Genomic DNA, 17,876 nt, shown 5'->3' with positions numbered 1-17,876 from the left:
TTGTGTTTACATGCAGGGGTACCATGAAACTTTTGTGTCTATGTATAATGATATATTACAATAATGATGCAGCAATTGCTTGTAAATCATTTACCAAAGGGTAGGCAAAGTGTTAGAGATGGCAACCTAAAGCCATGTCAATTTAGTCACAAGAGAGTCACAAAGTAACTCAAGTTGTAGGGGACTTTGGGAGGTCTCTACAACCTACTTCTCTAAACAGAGGTAAGCTTTAAATCAGATTGTGTTGCTCAAGAATTTGCCCAGTTGGGTCTTGCAAACATCAACACAAGCTTTTATTCTGTCCCAGATTCCCTTAACGCCTTGAATGGATAATGAAATGAGGGAAAAGGTGATGAGATGTATATGTATATTTCCATGTCTAAGGCCTGGGACCAGAACCTAGAATTCTTGGCCCTGACAGACTTTCTCTGTGATACCAAGTAATACTGGGTAAAAAATTGTAAAGAAGCTCTGGTTAATGTTGTACAGGCAAGCTTCATTCTGATCTGACTCAAATTTGTTAGTGATTCATTTTCTTGTCTGCATGTTTTTTCAATGATATTTTTGTGTAGATTTTAATAGATAATAATATAGCTTTGTCCTACAGGATCCCAGAGTGCTTCTCAAGTTATACATCTAACTGGCCAAAGCCTACTCCTGCTGAGGCCAACAGACATTTTGCTATTGATTTCATTTGGGCCAGGATTTGGCTGTGTAGAAATGGAATATGAGCAATTCTGTATGTCCTCATGGCCTTTAATAAATTCTGGTTTCCCACCTGGACAATAAATCTGCCAGCAGAAGAGTAGTACAAATTTTGGTGTCACTTACTGAACAACAAAATATTTTAATATAAATTTTGAAAGGTATCAGTAGGCCATAATGGCAGTTGCTCTAAAAGTATCAATAGCACAATTTAGAGCCAGAGGTGGAAGATGGTGGGTGTGGATGTGGATAAGTGTGTAGAATCTCTGGATATGCAGCAAACTATGCATGTACTTTTAAATCACTTAATAAAAAATCAGCTCTAGTTGGTTGCATAATCTAAAATTCTGGAACATTTTTTCTGTCCTACGTCTGCAAAAGTTTTTCATTTAGGAACACACACGTTTCTTGTCAATGTTATTTCTACAATCACTTAGTTAGAGCAGGGCATATTGTTCTCTCAATTTCTTGTTAAAATGTTTCACGTAATTAAACTTTTACAACCAGTCCTGCTCTATGTCTGATACCTGCTGTAAATTATAAAGAAAAATCCCTTTGGCATTTATGAGAATTCAGATGGTGAAGACTACAGAGAAAAAGAAAAGAAAGAAGCAGTGTCACTGAGCCCCAAATAGTTACTGTTTCCCTGTTATCTCCCACACAATTTGATTTAATGAAATAGAATATTTCCTGTTATATAAACTAGACTGAAAAGAAGCCAAAATAGAACTAATAATTTTACAAATTATTATATTGCAAACATTTCATAAGTTGCAACACAATTTGAATAATTCTGGGTTTTTCTATATTTCTGTAGCTTACTACATGGGAAATAAGGCTAAAATTTTCTAGATTCTGAAAGAAAACAGCAACAACAACCAAACAACAGGAAAAGGAATGGAAATTAAAGAGTCACCTGGTTGTAGTGCTTGTGTCACATGAGATGCACACACACAAACACAAACAACCTCTTCCTGTGTCAAAATATTGCCCGAGTTTCAAAGGGGTGCTTGAGATGACCTTTCTGGTGTGGAGATTTACAAAACAGATAAGTTCCAGTAAGATCAATTTTGAGAGCAGTGTTCTGCTTCCAGGCTCTCCCAGACCAACTGTGGGATGACTGCAAGATGGCACATCGATTACAGGATTGAGAGCTTTAATCCAGTTGGCAGCAATGCTGCTATGAGACTTGGAAGTCTCCTGTAACCTCTAACCACAGTTTAGTGTGCAAACTATTGTGTTTGCTCTTGGGAAGCTTCGCTCTTGCCAATAAGAGCCAGTATTTATACTATTTGGCATATTTATTATTCAGTTAACCCATTCCTTATAAGTAAATCCTTTTTTAGCATCTAAAATCATTCCAAGAACAATGGATGATGGACAGAAATAAATAGACATGAGGGGGAAAACAAAAGAAAACAAAACTTTAAATCGCTCTTCTCCCGTAACTATTATAATTTATTCTATTGTCCTTTGTTTCACAGGGTTGTTTGTCTTGATGAAGGGAAGCAACAATCAGTCAGTGTCCGAGAAATCTGGTTGTGTTTAAACATTTGTATTAAAATTCAGGGAAAAATTCAGGGAAATGAGTTGTGCAGTCTGGCATCCCATAAAGATCAGATGACCCATAGGCTTTGGTTTCCTTGTGAATGAAGGTGAAAGGGCTCTGCAGACAACATCTTTTTTACTGGGATGCTCAGTAGAACATGTAAACAGGGATTTTTATAACTTTGGTTCCACTGGGCAGGGCAACATATGCAGATTAGTTCTATTCAGAATCAAAACATATTTTATAGTTCACAGGGGACTATTCTATCTCTTATTCTGAGAATTTTTGCTGTAATTGTGATGTCTGAAAGATCTGAGGGGAAAATTGATTTACCTTACTTTCTAAGAGGTAACCACTTGCTGACAGCTAGATAGGTGTGTGTATACCATGCTTGTGAGATTCTGATTTCCTGAGTAAAGATAAGAATCTGATGAGAATCATTATCTGATAAAAATCATTACTGGTGAAGTTACTCAGGTAATAATATTATCTATCAATAGGGATATCAAAGTCTGGGTGCTCCATTGCTTCATGTATGTACTCCACCGCACCATGGATGAAAACAGCTCTGTTTTTCCCATTAATGAACAAGCAAGAACCATATTACAGAACTCACTGTATCAAAACAGACGTGCACAAACTTTCTAGTGTTTGTCAAAAAGTTTATTCTCAAAGAGGCAACATTATTTCAGCCCAAGCATGCATTTCTCTAGGACTGTCTATATAGTACACCACTGCAGCTCAACATATTTTCCACTTAAAAACAGTCTTATTTTGTGAGGGACTTCTTCAACATCTTAAATTCATCTTTTAAACTGAGAATTCATTTAAATGATCTAGGCTTCTGCCTAAGAGGGGAAAACTTTTTGACTTCTATCATACACAGTGATGTCCATGAAAACTTTGACACTTGACTAAACTCATAATAAGTAAAACATAGACAATTTAAAGTGAAACCAGAAATATCATGGGGAAACAGGTGAGAAAACCCTGTATTTCTGAAAAATAAATTAGCCAGTAGAAAGAAAACATAAAATTCGTGATATAGTTCTCTGAAAACTGACATAGGCATAAATTAATTCTTATTAAAAAAAACATTGTATTATTATCTGCAATTTTCCAAGAGTCAGATTTCTACATATGTTCATATTTCTACATTAATTTTCAATTTTTGATGCCATTTTCAGAATTTATAATTTTTTAAATTCATGTTTTTATACGTGCTCTTTTTCTTGCTTATCTATGAAGGTATCTCTATGCTGGGAACTAGATGTGCTTCCAAGTCCTCCTTCAACTGGCTTATGAATGTGACCTTTATCTTAAAACCTGTTTATTCTATGTATTCCATAGCTTTTGTAACTATTTACACTATGCATTGCACAATATTAACTTGATCCAACAAATTGTGAAATTACAGAAAAGACTTCCCATTGACCTTGAAAATTGTTGGATTAAGCCTTAGGCTCCAAGTAAAAGTAGTTGTAATGAATGACACAAAAATGTAATAAAGAACTCATTTATTGGCTTATTAAGCTTATTAAAGTAACCTAGTGTAGATTATCAAGCTTTCATTTACAAATTCAGATCCAAACATATATACCTGAAGCTCCAGTATACTGATTGCTGTTATATTTAAATACATTTTGGTAGAAACTTGTCACTTCTGTTCTTCTACATGCCCATTCAGTGTTCATGCGCTGCTGAATATTTTCCATAATCTCCTGAGGACTCACTTGCTCAGTGTTGAGTTGTTCATTAGTGAAGTGTTGCATCTCGTTCCATTTCTTGGAGCCTTTCTCAATGCCTTGCTGAATCAGTATGTGTGTCATTTCCACTTTATTCCTGAGTGCCTGTCTGCTTTTTTGGGGCATTTGGTAAATGGCCTGCCAGTCACATGGGCACCTGTATTCTAAGCTCTCCTTGACGAACAGCTACATACGGCTTTATGCTCTCAGCTGTTATTTGCTCAAGCCAGCGAAGAAGCTCTGAGAGATATTGCAGGAAAGCAGAGTAATTCTCTATAGTTAGATCAATTAACCTTTTGGCTTCACTGATTAGCTTTTCTTGGGACTGGCTAAGCTGCCCATAGATCTCCCGGAGTTTTTCTTTGAGTTGCTTGTTATGTTCATCGATTTTCCTCTTAGCAGCTGCAGACCAAGATCGGATTTTTTCTTGAGCAGCAGATGAGAGTTCCATGATCTTCTGTTTTCCTTTTCCTTCAAAATCAGTTATAAGGTCATAATATTCCTGACTGTAGATTTCCACCAATTCTCTTACTTGGTCTGTCAGGCGTGTAGCAATGCCAGCAAGATCTCCAATACGCTGGTTGTGCCAATCTACGAGAAGATCTATGATATTCTTCAGCCATCCCAGTACTTTTTCTTCCACCTCATAGTATTTCACTGACAATCCAAGTGTAGTTGGATCAAAATATTCCTCCCGCAATGACTTTACATAGAGGAGCAGCTGGTGCAGCTTTCTTGAAAGGTCCTGGAATGTCTTCTGGCTAAAGTCTTTGAACTGAGAAATGTATTTTTTAACATCTTTTGTCAAGGATCTCAGCTTCTGGGCAAATTCTGAAGCCATTGCATCTTTGTACAGCCGTTGTGTTTCGACTTTGATGTCTTCAAAAGTTTTGGATTGCAAGCTTCTAACCATTTCTTCTACCTTCTGAAAAACTTGTTGCACTGCTTGTTTCAGTTGCTTCAGCCTTCCTACAAAGTCAGCTTCCTGAAGAGTAGCAAATGTCTGCCTGATTTTGTTCTGCAAATCTTTCAGCATTTCTTTAATTTGATCAAGTACATTACGGCCTCTAAGAATTGTTTCAGAAGCAGGAAGTCTGACTTCCAGCTCATTGATAGCTGCAATCAAGGCATCAAAGTACTCCTGAAGTTTTGAAAGGCATACATCAGCAGTTTTTGCTACCTTCTCTGTTGTCATGAGGTATATTTCTCCACCACTGTACTTTTCAGACAACCCAGGGACCTGAAATTTTGTGGTTTTCAGGAATTCAGTGGCTGAGTCAATTACGTGTTTTATTTTCTGGTGGTACTGTTCTATTATGTCAATTAAAACATTCAAAAGTTCTGCTTTTATTCTTTGATAGTCAAAGTGTTCAGCCTGATCTGCTGCTCTTCGATAAAGCCGTTTAGCTTTGAACTTCAGCTCCTGATATTTGTCCGAGGCCTCATTGGCAGCTGTGCGAAGCTGAGCATCTATTTCATCTATTTGATTTGCAGCAAAAGTGTATGCTTTTTCAGCATTATTCTGCATTATATTCTTCATCTTTAAGGTGGCAGCACTAATTTCCAGTCCCGTATGCTCCTTATGGTACCGATTAACATATCTATAGACTGCATTTGTCATTTTAGGGACTCTTGTTTTCAGACCCAACAGCAAGTCTTTGGCAGCATCCTCGTTCCAGTTGAATTTCATTTGAATCTGGTCAGGTTCTTTAAGGGATATCTCACCTTTTAGTACGTCGATGTCATTCTGGGGAGCAGACTGAAAATACAAAACAGGGTAAGAAAACTCCAATATTATTTATGAGAGTATTTTGACATAGTCATTATTGCATCTTTAATTTTACCATTTATTAAGACAAGCACTCTCCAATTTTTTGTCCACTGTCTGTTTGCTGTCTGTTTGCTCTCATCTTGAAAGTTTGTTTTGGAAGAAATTATCTTGTACCAAGCTATTTCAAGCTCCTTCAAAGCGCAAGACTAGAACATAACTTAGTCTGGTCTTTAATATCTGACTGCAAATAAGATTTTTCCTTCCTTTGTATTAAATGCCTATCATGTCTCATAAGGCAGGTGAATTACTTGGGAAAATGACCTTCTACTCATTCCTGAATCAATTACAGTGAATTCAAAAAGGATCTTTTTCATATGAAAATATTAGAGGATTTAATTTTGTAATCATTTAAATAAATGAGACAATTTAGACAGTTATTCAGAGAAGTTAATAAATACTCAAATGAGAATATATTTACCTGTATAGTTTTTCCATTTTTATAATAAATAGCGAATTATGAGTTGCTTCTGATCCCTAAATGAGTATATAATTTTGGAACGTAATATTTTAATTTGGAAATTATTGTAGTATGCCAATAATAAAAACATGTATTGTAACAGATTAAAAAATTAATATTAACAGATTAAAAAAGACACTTCACAGATGGTCTGACCTCTTCTAGTCGCCTTTTTCCTATAATGGTCACTTATGTAGTAATTCCAAGTAGCCTGATGGCTATCTATGAAACCTGATGGGTAGCTTAGCTAAAACTGACTTTGTACATTCTTCACAGTGGATGTGCCTTCTTAACCACAGGAGATGGAAAAAAATAACTCTGTGAAGGGCTTGAAATACCTCTTTACACAGATATTATTTTTGGTACTAGAAAAGCCAGTGTAGGAAATAAAACCTTTAATTACTGATACTATAGTTTTCATTTGGTGGTTAATTTATATCTCAATGTAAACACACACAAAATTTAAAAGGGAACTTTTCCTCTGACCACACCAAACATTTTTGCTTTTTATTGCTCATATCAAGCTTACCTGAGTTTGGTAGTACACTCTGGCAACTAAAGTTTCATCGTCACTTTCAATGACATAAGCAAGGGTCCCAGCTGAGGGTGAGGATATTGAGCCTGATGATTTCCTTTCATTCTCTTGGTAACGCACATGAACATCTGTGAAAGTTGGGCTGATGATGTCCAGCGATAAAGTGTCCTCCAGGCCTCCTCTGCAACCACAGTAAATACACAGCTATGAAGCAATGCAGATAGCACAAGCCCAATGATGTATGTCTGAACACAGTACCACTTATAATTTCATATATATATATATATATATATATATATACATATGTTAGTAAACAATGCTTTTATGATGAAAAGAAAATGTCAGGTTTACTATCCACATTTCTTAAAATTTAGCCTGACACATTCAAAACTTCATGTCACTCCAATTTTCCTGTTTTAGATAAAACTATATTGAGCTCTGTTGTGAATTTTCATTAAATTAGGGCAGGTAAACAAAGCCTGTAGCTGTACCATTGTCAGCTTTCTACAGATTTCTACAAACTGACGACAATTTTTCCATGGACACAAGTATAGGCACTACGGTTTATCTGCATTTGTACTTGCCTTCACTGATTCTGTCCCTTGGATGTATCAACACAACACTTGCAGATTGAAACAGGCAGAAAGAGACACAAGTCTAATCCCTGGTGTGGGCACTTGTGAATAAAAATTACTCTGTACTGGCTTGTGGCGACAGAGGGATCCACTGGGGAGAAACTCAGCCATGTTGATGGTGAGATCTAGAACTGCTCTGATTATAAAATACTGTGTTTATGTCTCAGTAGTTTTCTGATGGGGGCTGGTGAGAAAAGCTGTTCTAGAAACCCTGAGAGGGAACAGCTTTCAAGTTACCTTGAGAGGGAAAACGACACAGCTCATAATAGTAAGGTAGATATACATACAGGTTCTTATTAGTTACTGCAAAGCACCCTGGGGTATTAGAGATCAAAGCAACAACACATCATTTGCAATTATGTGTATTGTAAATTATATAATTAGAGCAAATCTTTACCCAAATCCTGAAATAGTTAGATTTTCCTGGTAGTTTGCACTCATGTCACGATGTGAAAAGCTGCCAGTTGTCTTCATAACAAATACGCCTTCTTTATATTCGTAGTTGGAAACAACTGTGAAAAAGATTTCAAATGTGTATATTACCAACAAAAAATAAAAAAGACATATCCAGTTGTATGTTAGATGGCCAGTTTTGGAGTATTTCACTGATATGTCAAATTACACTTCAAGAAACTGAATGCCCATAATGTCCCAAATATCGACATGAAAACATTTGTTTAACTGGAGCATTTTAAAATTCACATTATATCTCAACATGGATATGACACACACACACACACACACACACACACACATGTATATATATATAGTCATTAGCCTTCAGGGTGACTGACTGAGACTCTGATACTAATTTATGAAAAAATGCCACTCCTGATAAAAGAAGTGTCAACTAACATCAATGCTAAACAGACAGAAACACCTTCATATGCAACACTCTGGGAAAAAAAGATCTGGAAAAGCCTAGAATACAATAATTTTCTCCCTCAAAATCATGGCATATAGAATTTTAATGTCTTACCATTCAGGTCATATTCCAGGAATTGCAACGTTGAGCTGCAGGTAGAGTCAATGGAATGTTCAAAAGAATCCTTCTTATTTGTCAAGTCTGTTCTCCAGGTGACATTGTACAAAGGGGAAACAACTTTGAAAGATCCAGTCAAGGCACCAAATGATGGGATGTAAATTCCAGCAGGCAAGGATATTTTCAGAGGGGGGATCTCAATTTTCTGTTCAGGAATGGTAATTGTAGGCATTTCAAAATCTGCAATTTTATTAGCTACTTCATCTAGATCTACAGAGAAACTGCCAAATGAAACACTCTTTGGTAAAGTGAATTGAGACATAGTTATTTGGTATTCAGGTATTGTCACCTCAAAAAATGGCATTTTATATTCTTCTAATGTAATATAATTTGCTCCTACATCCACTTTGGGGAATCTCAGCTTTGGCAGTGTGGGTAAATGGACATCAAATGGCATTGTGCTCAGTGTCTGTGGAATTTTTATGTTGCGCAAGTCAACAGTGTATGCTGGGACCTGGAGAGTGGTGAAAGGAAGGTTGAACTCTGGAGTGCTGAGGACAGGGCTTGGAGCCTTTAGGTGTAACCCAGGAATAGTGACAGCGAAGCCATCGGTCAGCTTATTCACAGGTATGGGGAAAAAGTAACCATCCTCACTCTTGGTGTACACGAGGGATGCTGAGCCATTCAAGTACTGTTTCCTGTCAGCACTGGTAGTGACGTCCAGCTTCAAAATATCCCATAAGCTCTTCTCAGAAATGGGACACTTGATGACTTTGAGGAAGTCCATGTATCCTTCCAAAGAACCAGAAATATCAAATTTTGCTTTTGAGTTTTCATTTGATAACTGCATATCATGACTGAGAGATAGTGAGTGAATTTGGCCTTCACCCTTCCAGCCAGCTTTCTGGTTTGCAGGACTGATTTTCACTACAACAGCCTCATTAACTGATGCCATGCCCAGGTAGGGATTTGGCTGAATGGCTTGAATCTGAAGATCTGCTGATACATCCCAAGGAGCCAGCTCTAAGGTTGCTTTGCATCTCTGAGTCCCCGTTGTTGTGAAACGAGATGTACATTGTGCATAATTCTTCCCATTGTGCTCCCAGACTGCATAAATATGATGGGTAGATGCTTCAACTGCAAGTAGTTCTTTGATTTCAATCATCCAGAGGCCATCTGCTTTAGAGTGGGCCTCGAATCTGAGGGATGACCGAGCTCCATTAGCATTTAAATAGGCATTTACCTCATGGTCTAAACTCCCAGAAAATGCATTTCCAGTGTAAAATACTCCATCAATATCCCCAGTTGTAGAAGATTCTACTGATATGTAATATGTCAGGCTCTCTAAAGCAAATTTGTGAGCAATTTCTCCCTTAGCACTGGTACCATATTTGGGAGTATTAAAATCATACATTAATTTTATCCCTGAGGAAAGAGTGGGTTTAGATTTCGTATTTCCAGAAAGTTCTTGGCTGAAATTCATTTTTAAGACTGGTGTGTCAACTTCTATATTTGTTGCCACGGCAGCTTCCATCATCCTCTTTAAGAGAGTGATAGTGCTATCATGGTTTCCTCCTAGATATTTGTTATTACTCAGGGACAATGCTGTGGCCAGCCTCAACCCCCTTTTTCTTGTCAAACTTGTTGAACCATCCAGTTTAAATTGCAGAGCCTCAATGACAGAAGAGGATGAGATACCGAGATGTCCGACAATATCTGACTGATTGAACAGCCCAGCATTTGCAGTTAAAGTGATTACACTGGATTTAAATGAGAAGTCATAAGTAATGTTGCCCATGGCAGGAACTAAGATGTTGTTTGCTGAGCTGTTAATTCTGAATCTAGGAAGCTTTAGAGTGCGTAGATCCTGGGGAATATGGAGGACTGGAAGCTCAAAAGAAGGTACAACTAGCGTGTAAGATGGAACTGAAAAGCCAATTATTGGGACTGTGAATCCTCTTGTGCTTATTTCTTTTGGAAGTGTGAAACCAAAGGCTGGCATCTCAGCAGTGAAAGGAGAAACTTCAATATTCACAACTGGGATGGTGTATCCTGGAATTGTGAGGGTCCGTGGTATTTTGTTCAGTGATGTTTGTATTTTGTATTTGTCCAGTTTTGTTTTGGCTTCATTATATGACTTTGTAAGAAAATCTAAAGCTGCATTTCTCCCTTTCTCAAAATGCTTGTTGAATAAAAGGATGTTCTTATTAAGTACTTCATGCACTTTTGCTAAAGGAAGTGGGATTGCATGCATGTCTTTGTTTTTCTCATATTGAGCATTCAAATTTAAATCAAAGGATTGTCTTGTTGTCTTCAGTAATTCCTTCAGGCCTAGCTGTTCCCACAGTGAAAAATCTTTCAGCTGAGGAGTTTTGATTCCAATGTAGGGAATCTGAATCTGATGAATGCTTAGAGGAATATTTAGGAAGTCCAGGTTGGCATCTCCATTCATTTCGATATGAGCTTCAATTCTGTCATCATTGCTGCCAGCAGACATATTATGGGAATATCTGTACTGATTGAATCTGCCAGTAGCTTGCCAGCTGACCTGCTGAACAGAAGAACTGAGGGCGAACCCATAGTTATTCAGGAAGTCAATTTTGCCAGTTAGTTTCATTGGGAAGCTGATTTTCACATTTCCATCATTGTTTGTTGAAAGACGAATTTCAGAAGGGTTTGCCAAGAAGGAAATGTCATTATTTACAGTTCCAGTAATCCGTCCATGGAGCCGAGCATTGTGAGAGCCTGTTAATTCTACTTTCATTCCTAGAAGCTCTCCTGTGCCTTGCACATTCAGAAGGCTACGTCCCACACGCTGTGACTCCATTTCAGACTGAATCTGAAGTGCTGCAGACATTAAGGAGTGACATTCATATTTCATAGCTTGGTTGACTTTCAGGTACTTATCATTTATTCTGTTGTTGGCAGAAAATGTAATACTGGGGCCCTCAATCTTGAAAGTGGCAAGTGAATCGTGAGTGCCTTCATCAGAGAAATTAGGTGAAGTCCATTTCCAGTTTCCTCTACCAGCAGAGGTAAATGATATGTATCCTGCTTCTACCTCTGTTGTCATGTTATTGATCAGATCAGCCTGGCTAGAGAAATCAGCTTGCGGAATATTCAGTCTGTGAGAATATGCCATTCCACTCTGCATCCAAATTTTTCTTTGCAGCTTGATCATTAAGTTATTCTGTACTTCTACTGAATTTTTCTTTGTATTTAAGTTTGCTCTAGTTTCGGCTTCACCTACTACTGAGGTCCCTAAAAATACCACTTCATTGGTGTGATCAACTTTAAGGAACCTATGGTTGACTTTCACGGCATTTTTAAGGTTCAGCTGTTTCATGTCAGGGGCCAGCAGACGTGAATCTGCAGTAACACTAAAAACTAGGAAGTCTAATTTGGATGTTGTTTGAGCTGAAATAGAGGTAATAAATTCTGGGCTGTTTGCAGATATTGTGGTATTACGAAGCTCAGCTTGTGTAGATAGTGTGAAGAATGGAGAGGTGACTCTGAAAGCACCAGACAACTTGCCAAATGTAGGGGCAGTCACAGTATGTGGGATACTTGGGAGCTGGAACTCTGGTATCTTCATGTTAGGAATCTGGAGCTCATTTAGATTTAGCTTTGGAATCAATAATTCTGGCATTTGAAACTGAGGCATTTGTATTTCTGGGAAAGAAATATCAGAAAAAGGCATATCTTTCATCTTCAGATCTTTCAAATAGACATCAATAGATGGGAACTGAAATTCCGCAGACATGAATTTGTCTATTGTTCTTATGATCAGAAGCTTGACTTCAATCAAGTCAATTGTGAAGGAAGGAATTTGAAAGGTATTTAGAATTTTAAATTCTGGGGTAGTAAATTTCATTGGGATTTTCATGTCCTTTAGTCTCTTAATATTGATGTCATAGGAAGGGATACGGAGATCAGTCAGTGGGAGAATGAATTCTGGTGTTCGAAATGTTGCTTCCCGAAGACTTCGGAGACTAACCTCAAAGGCAGGTATAGTGACTATAACTGCCCTGATTTCAGGGACTTTAAATCCAGTTTCAACGAACTGTTTTACATTTTCAGCCCAATTTTTTAGATCATACTCTTCAGCCAATACAGTGATTTTTTTGGAAACTGTGTTCCATTGGTCAGAGATGTATACAACAACAGAATTGTAGAATTGGCTTATCTTCTGAAGACACCACTGGAGTTCCTGAGAAATATCCATTTCAGAAATCCTCTCTCGCAGGTCTTCCAGATGTTCATTTACCTTGGCTTTGAGATTAGCAAATGTTGTTGAGTCTATGAGCTCCCTGAGCCAGTTAATTACTGCAGCAAGCTTCGTGTCCTTTAGCTGTTCCATGTATTTTGAAATCACAGTTCTAAAATCTCTTATATACTGTTTCAGGGCTTCTGCTTTCTGTGGAAGTTCTAGATTTCTGAGTTCCTCATTTATTTTCTGAGTCACTTCTCGAATTCTGTTATTTGTGTCATCTACAAATTGGTCATAATTGAAAGCCTTGAGCTTTTTAATAACCATGTCAAGGAACGTGTTGACTTGCTTTATCATCTTTTCATAATCAAAAGTTTGCACTTTCTTGACAGCATCATCAACAAAAGCAACAACTTTATCAAAGCATGACTTCACATCAGCATTTTGCAGGTAGATGGTCAGTTTCTGGACAGTTTCTTTTATTCTGTATGTTTTAAGCAGTTCTATCATTCTGTCAATTAAAAAATATATCTGCTTATCAATTTCATATTTTATAATCAATTTGTGCATACGACCACGGAAAGCGCTGATCTTCTCAGATAATTCATATTCCTCTATCCAATTTAGAATAAAGTCTTTGATTTGTTCAAGAATTTCATTAATTTTTTCGATTGGCAATGATTGCTTAAATTTTTCTAAACATTCTTTAGCATCAAACGCTTTAATCTGTCGTTTCAAATTTTCTGCAACGCTTCTGAGATCAATATTCTGAATCTGAATCTTGAGTGATTCTAGCTTTTCCTGTATTTTAGCTGTAATCCTGTACTCATCATCAAGATTTTTAATCCAAGCCAATGTGCTGCTTCCGATTTTGTTAAGATCATATTGTTGGAAAAAAACCCGCAATTTTTCAATGATGTTGATTACAGTTGTTCTTACCTGATATTTGTTTTCTAGAGCTGTCATTGTTTCAACTATTTTATCAAGAAGCTGTGCAATAAGTGCTTTAATGTCGTACTGCTCATAATAGTCTTTGATGCATTGCTCAACTTTTATCAGATAGATCTGCAGCTGAGACAGTATTTCTTGAAGATTGTCCATGGCTTTTTCTAGCATAATTTGGAGATCATCAGATGTTATTCTGTAGTCCTTTGTGAAAGCAACAAAATTATTTTTCATGCTGCTAACTTTGCCTTTGATATCTAATTTGTCCATGTAATCATTAATGTCCTGTGGCAGTTTGTTCAAAGTTGCCTTGTACATTTTCATGTGCTGTTCTACATCTATGCTCTTCAGATAACGTTGTATCGGCTGCAGTATGGATAGAATGGTGCCTCTGAGTTTTTCAAAGTAAATTGGCAAATTTTCCAAGAAGGGTAGGCTAATAACATGCATATCTTTATTTTTGTCATACTTCACAAAGCCAGAGATGCTGAATTCTTGAGGCTCCGATATGCTGTTCCTGAGACCCAATAGATCAATTAAATTAACTTCTTCAGATGTTAATGGCAGTATGACTGGTCTGTCCATTACAGAGAGATCTGCTAAAGCTCTTCCATTAAGTTCCACACCGATCTTTTCTGCATTATTATAAGTGCTGAAATCCTGTGAATATACATTATTGTTTAGCTGACTTTTCAATTTCCAAGAACTTGACTGCTCCGACGGAGTAAAAAGCATCTGAACTTTGTTGTCAAGCAGGGTAGTGTACCTTCCTCTAGACTTCAGGCTATGGCTGGTAGAGCCTCTGTAATCATGGGAGAAAGTGAAAGCAAGAGGCTCTGCTTTAAACAGCAATTTGCTGTACAAATCTCCTGTGTGTTCACCCACAGCAACCAGCTTTCCATTAGCATTGGTGTGCACGTCAGCCGTGATGACAAATGGGGCCATAGTGGAACGCACAGCATTGCTGAAACGGAGAGGTTTGGAATCACAGTTTGTGTTCATGGTAACTGAGGAAGAAAGTCCTGCCACATCCAGATGAACTCTGTGACTCACTGCTGCACCTTGAACATTTGCCACAGTGTCTGTTTTCAAGTCTGCACTTAGACCAGCACATGTAAGGGTGTAGGTGTGCCTTATTTCATCTGCTCCATGGGCTCCTCTGACATTGCCACCCAAGTTCATATTCAGAGGCTCAAGAAGGAGTTCTGCTTTGTTGGAAACTTCCGTTTTAGTGTATTTAAGATTATTGCTCAGTTTAGCTGTTAGTGAGCTAGGCTCCAGTTGAAGGTCAAAAACATGTTTGTGGAACTTGTCAAAGCCAAAGCTGTTGTCTAATTTTGAAACAAACGTTAAGGATAAGCCTGGAATATTCAAGTCATTTGTGTACTCCAACTTAATCTCTTTGAATGATCCCTGCAAATTATTTGAAAACTTGAGTCCTTCTCTATTAACTCTGAAATTTAAAACATGTTTGTTGTCCATACCCAGAACCGTACTCTGATATTCACTTCCCAGCATTATTTCTGTAAGGCTCACTCTTCCACCCACATTGAATTTTGCATTGTTTTTCCCATAGCGCCCGGAAGAGGACAGTGACATGGAGCCTCCAGCAGTGTCGAGCTTGGCATTCATTTCGCTCTGCATTGCCAAGGGACTAAGCTGCATGTTGGTGGTTGCGCTGCTGGCTAGACCATACCGATTGACATTGAGTGATGACTTATGTGCAGCTCGATTCTTCTGATCAGTCAGAGAGATATCAGTGTTGAAAACAAGGTCCTGGGAATTGAGAGAACCTGCAAACACGGCAAAATACTGGATTTGCTTGTAAGTGGCTTGGTATTCAGATCGAAGTGCTGCCATCTTCTTTGACAAAATTATTTCAAGCTTATTGACACCTGCAGTATGTTGATACCTCCCGTTGGTTTCAGATGACATTTTCAGTTGGCTGTTTTCAAACTTCAGTGTAGCTGTGTTCTTCAATAGCTCATTTTGTACATCAGAAACTGAAGTAATGGAAAATGAACCGTCACTGTATCTGCCAGATATCTGATTGGTAGCCTGAAGGTAAGAAGACTCCAACTTCAGATTTGATTTTCCTTCTAAAACCCGTCTCTTTTCATTGTATGTGGTAGACAGAGTGTAAATGCTTTTTGCATACACTGAAGCCACTTCCAGCTGCCCTTCCATATTGACATTATTTGTATTCATGTTATTGATCTTTTCAGAAACAATGTCACTGGAAAATGAAAGCTGAGGACCCAGAGTACTTGATGCTGTAAGTGATAAGGTGTAGTTTGCCACTGGAACAGGTTCATAATTCTTTCTGCCAGACAGCTTAAAAACTGATGTTAAGACTCTGTGCTTCAGGTGATTTTCATATGCATAGATGAATCCGTTTCTGTTATATGATGCTTCTCCAGAACCTTTAATAGGAAAAAAGAGACAAAGGGTAAGTATGTCTATACCTTTTCATCTTTGAGAACTTGTCTGATGCTACTGAACTTCTATGCTACTGCTTGAATTGCAATTTCTGTGATGACATTTTGTTTTAAAGGCCTAAGTGCTTTGGTAAATACTGAATATTTCAGTAAAAATGGCTACTATTTTGATATTTAAAGCTAAAGTTTTGAACTACAAATAAAGTTTCTACACTATACTACTAAATATAGTAATGTGAAATAGCATAAAATTATGTCATTATTTAAATTAAGAAGACGGACTCAAGAATAGCCCATATCTAACATTCCTAGATTTTAGTGTTTTCTTTATCATGCCTCAGTTATGGTGAGGAGTTTAGAAGAAAATGAAGTCAGGTTGTCCTTTTGCTGTTTAAGAACCCCAACTGCAATTTTAGGGGAACCAACTTAAAAAATACCATATTATGGCAATATATGGACATAAGAAAAGACAATTTTATATACATATATACACATATTAATAGACTGAGAAATAAATTGTGGGCATACCTACACATACATTTGCACACCTGATTTTGAAAACAGTTGATTTACCAGCTGCACAAGTGTTTGTAGAATCATGCCTTCAGTTTTGAAGGACATTTTCTTCAGTAAGGAACACCCAGGAAAACATGGACTGTAAAAGTTTTAAACTGACTTCTTCACCTTCAGTGCCTGAATAAACGGACACACCCAATATCTTTAAAATCAAAGGGAAAGTGATTTGAGATCATGCAACACCTGTCTTTAAATAGGAACGATTGTACTGTACCTGATATAAGGGATACAAAATGATTAAAGTAGGTTTGCAAACATTGACATCTAGCAAACATCCTTACCTTTCACACTGTAGGAAAGCAGCTCCAAAACTGAATCAGCATTTGTGTTATAGGTAGCTTTTACGCTGGTTGCTCTCTCTGTGGTGCTGTTAGTCACGGTGTACGCAGCTGTCCAGTTGTAATAGTTGCTGTACACATTAGCAGAGACCTCCAACTTGCCCAGCAAAGGCACACGGAAAGGATAGGATTTTGGAATAGTAAACGTTGGGATTCTGTATTCCTGAGATGGCACACTTATTCCCATGGACTCCACTACCAGAGGAGGTGTTTTAACAGTCTTCGGCATCCATATCTCATCAGATGATTTTCCCGCAAATGGCAGTGGAATATCAATTACAAAACTGTTTTTATTGAAGTTGTATCTGACCCGGCCTTCACTGGAAAATAAAGATAGAAGATAAGCTGTTAGAAACCAAGTTCATAAAGCATATACAGGAGTTTTCATTATTTCCTCCTCTGCCCAAGATACCGAGCTTACTTACATGCTTATTTATACCAATGTCCTGACTTTAGTTTTAGAGAGAAATGTAACGATCAACATTTTCAAGCACTCATTCACCAGTATTCATCAAAAGTATTTTTGATACCAGGGAATTATTTCAATGTTTTTTCGGCTTATTTCATAAACAAAGGGACTTGTAGGTAAAATTTTAAAAAATTGTCCAAAATCGTTGGCATAATATATCATTGGCACTTTTGGGATGCTGAGTACCAGAAAAAGGCAATTATGTTTTTTTAAAAAGTGATGTGTTCTTAGAGAAATGCATGAAATCATATTAGCATTAAGAATTTATCTCTTTCCCATTATAAGCATTTCAAAAGTTTCATCTAAATATTCAGCATTTTTTTAATTCTGAATAAAAGGAAATAAAATCTAAGCGTGCGACCAGGAACTAGGACTGAAAAATGGATCATTGGCTGACAAAGTGTAATTAGGAAAAGGCAAAACAGAAGGAAACTTGGCCTTAATTTCTGAATGAACAATAA

The 17,876-nt window shown here is 37.4% G+C and overlaps 1 protein-coding gene across 1 annotated transcript in view; it reads right to left on the bottom strand.

The window, feature by feature from the left end:
• Positions 1 to 3,834: 3,834 nt before the first annotated feature.
• The window catches only part of APOB (apolipoprotein B), a 35,533-nt gene continuing 21,491 nt past the window's right edge, over positions 3,835 to 17,876 (bottom strand). Inside the window, 6 exon segments of the mRNA XM_030944757.1 lie at positions 3,835 to 4,146; positions 4,148 to 5,758; positions 6,817 to 7,003; positions 7,855 to 7,969; positions 8,437 to 16,017; positions 16,890 to 17,266. Coding sequence (XP_030800617.1) covers positions 3,835 to 4,146; positions 4,148 to 5,758; positions 6,817 to 7,003; positions 7,855 to 7,969; positions 8,437 to 16,017; positions 16,890 to 17,266 — 10,183 coding nt within the window.

This window comes from Camarhynchus parvulus, chromosome 3 (assembly GCF_901933205.1).
Source record: "Camarhynchus parvulus chromosome 3, STF_HiC, whole genome shotgun sequence".
NCBI classification, from domain to species: Eukaryota; Metazoa; Chordata; class Aves; order Passeriformes; family Thraupidae; genus Camarhynchus; species Camarhynchus parvulus.
Note: the sequence above shows the minus strand (reverse complement) of the source record. Positions and strands in the feature narration are given on the sequence as shown.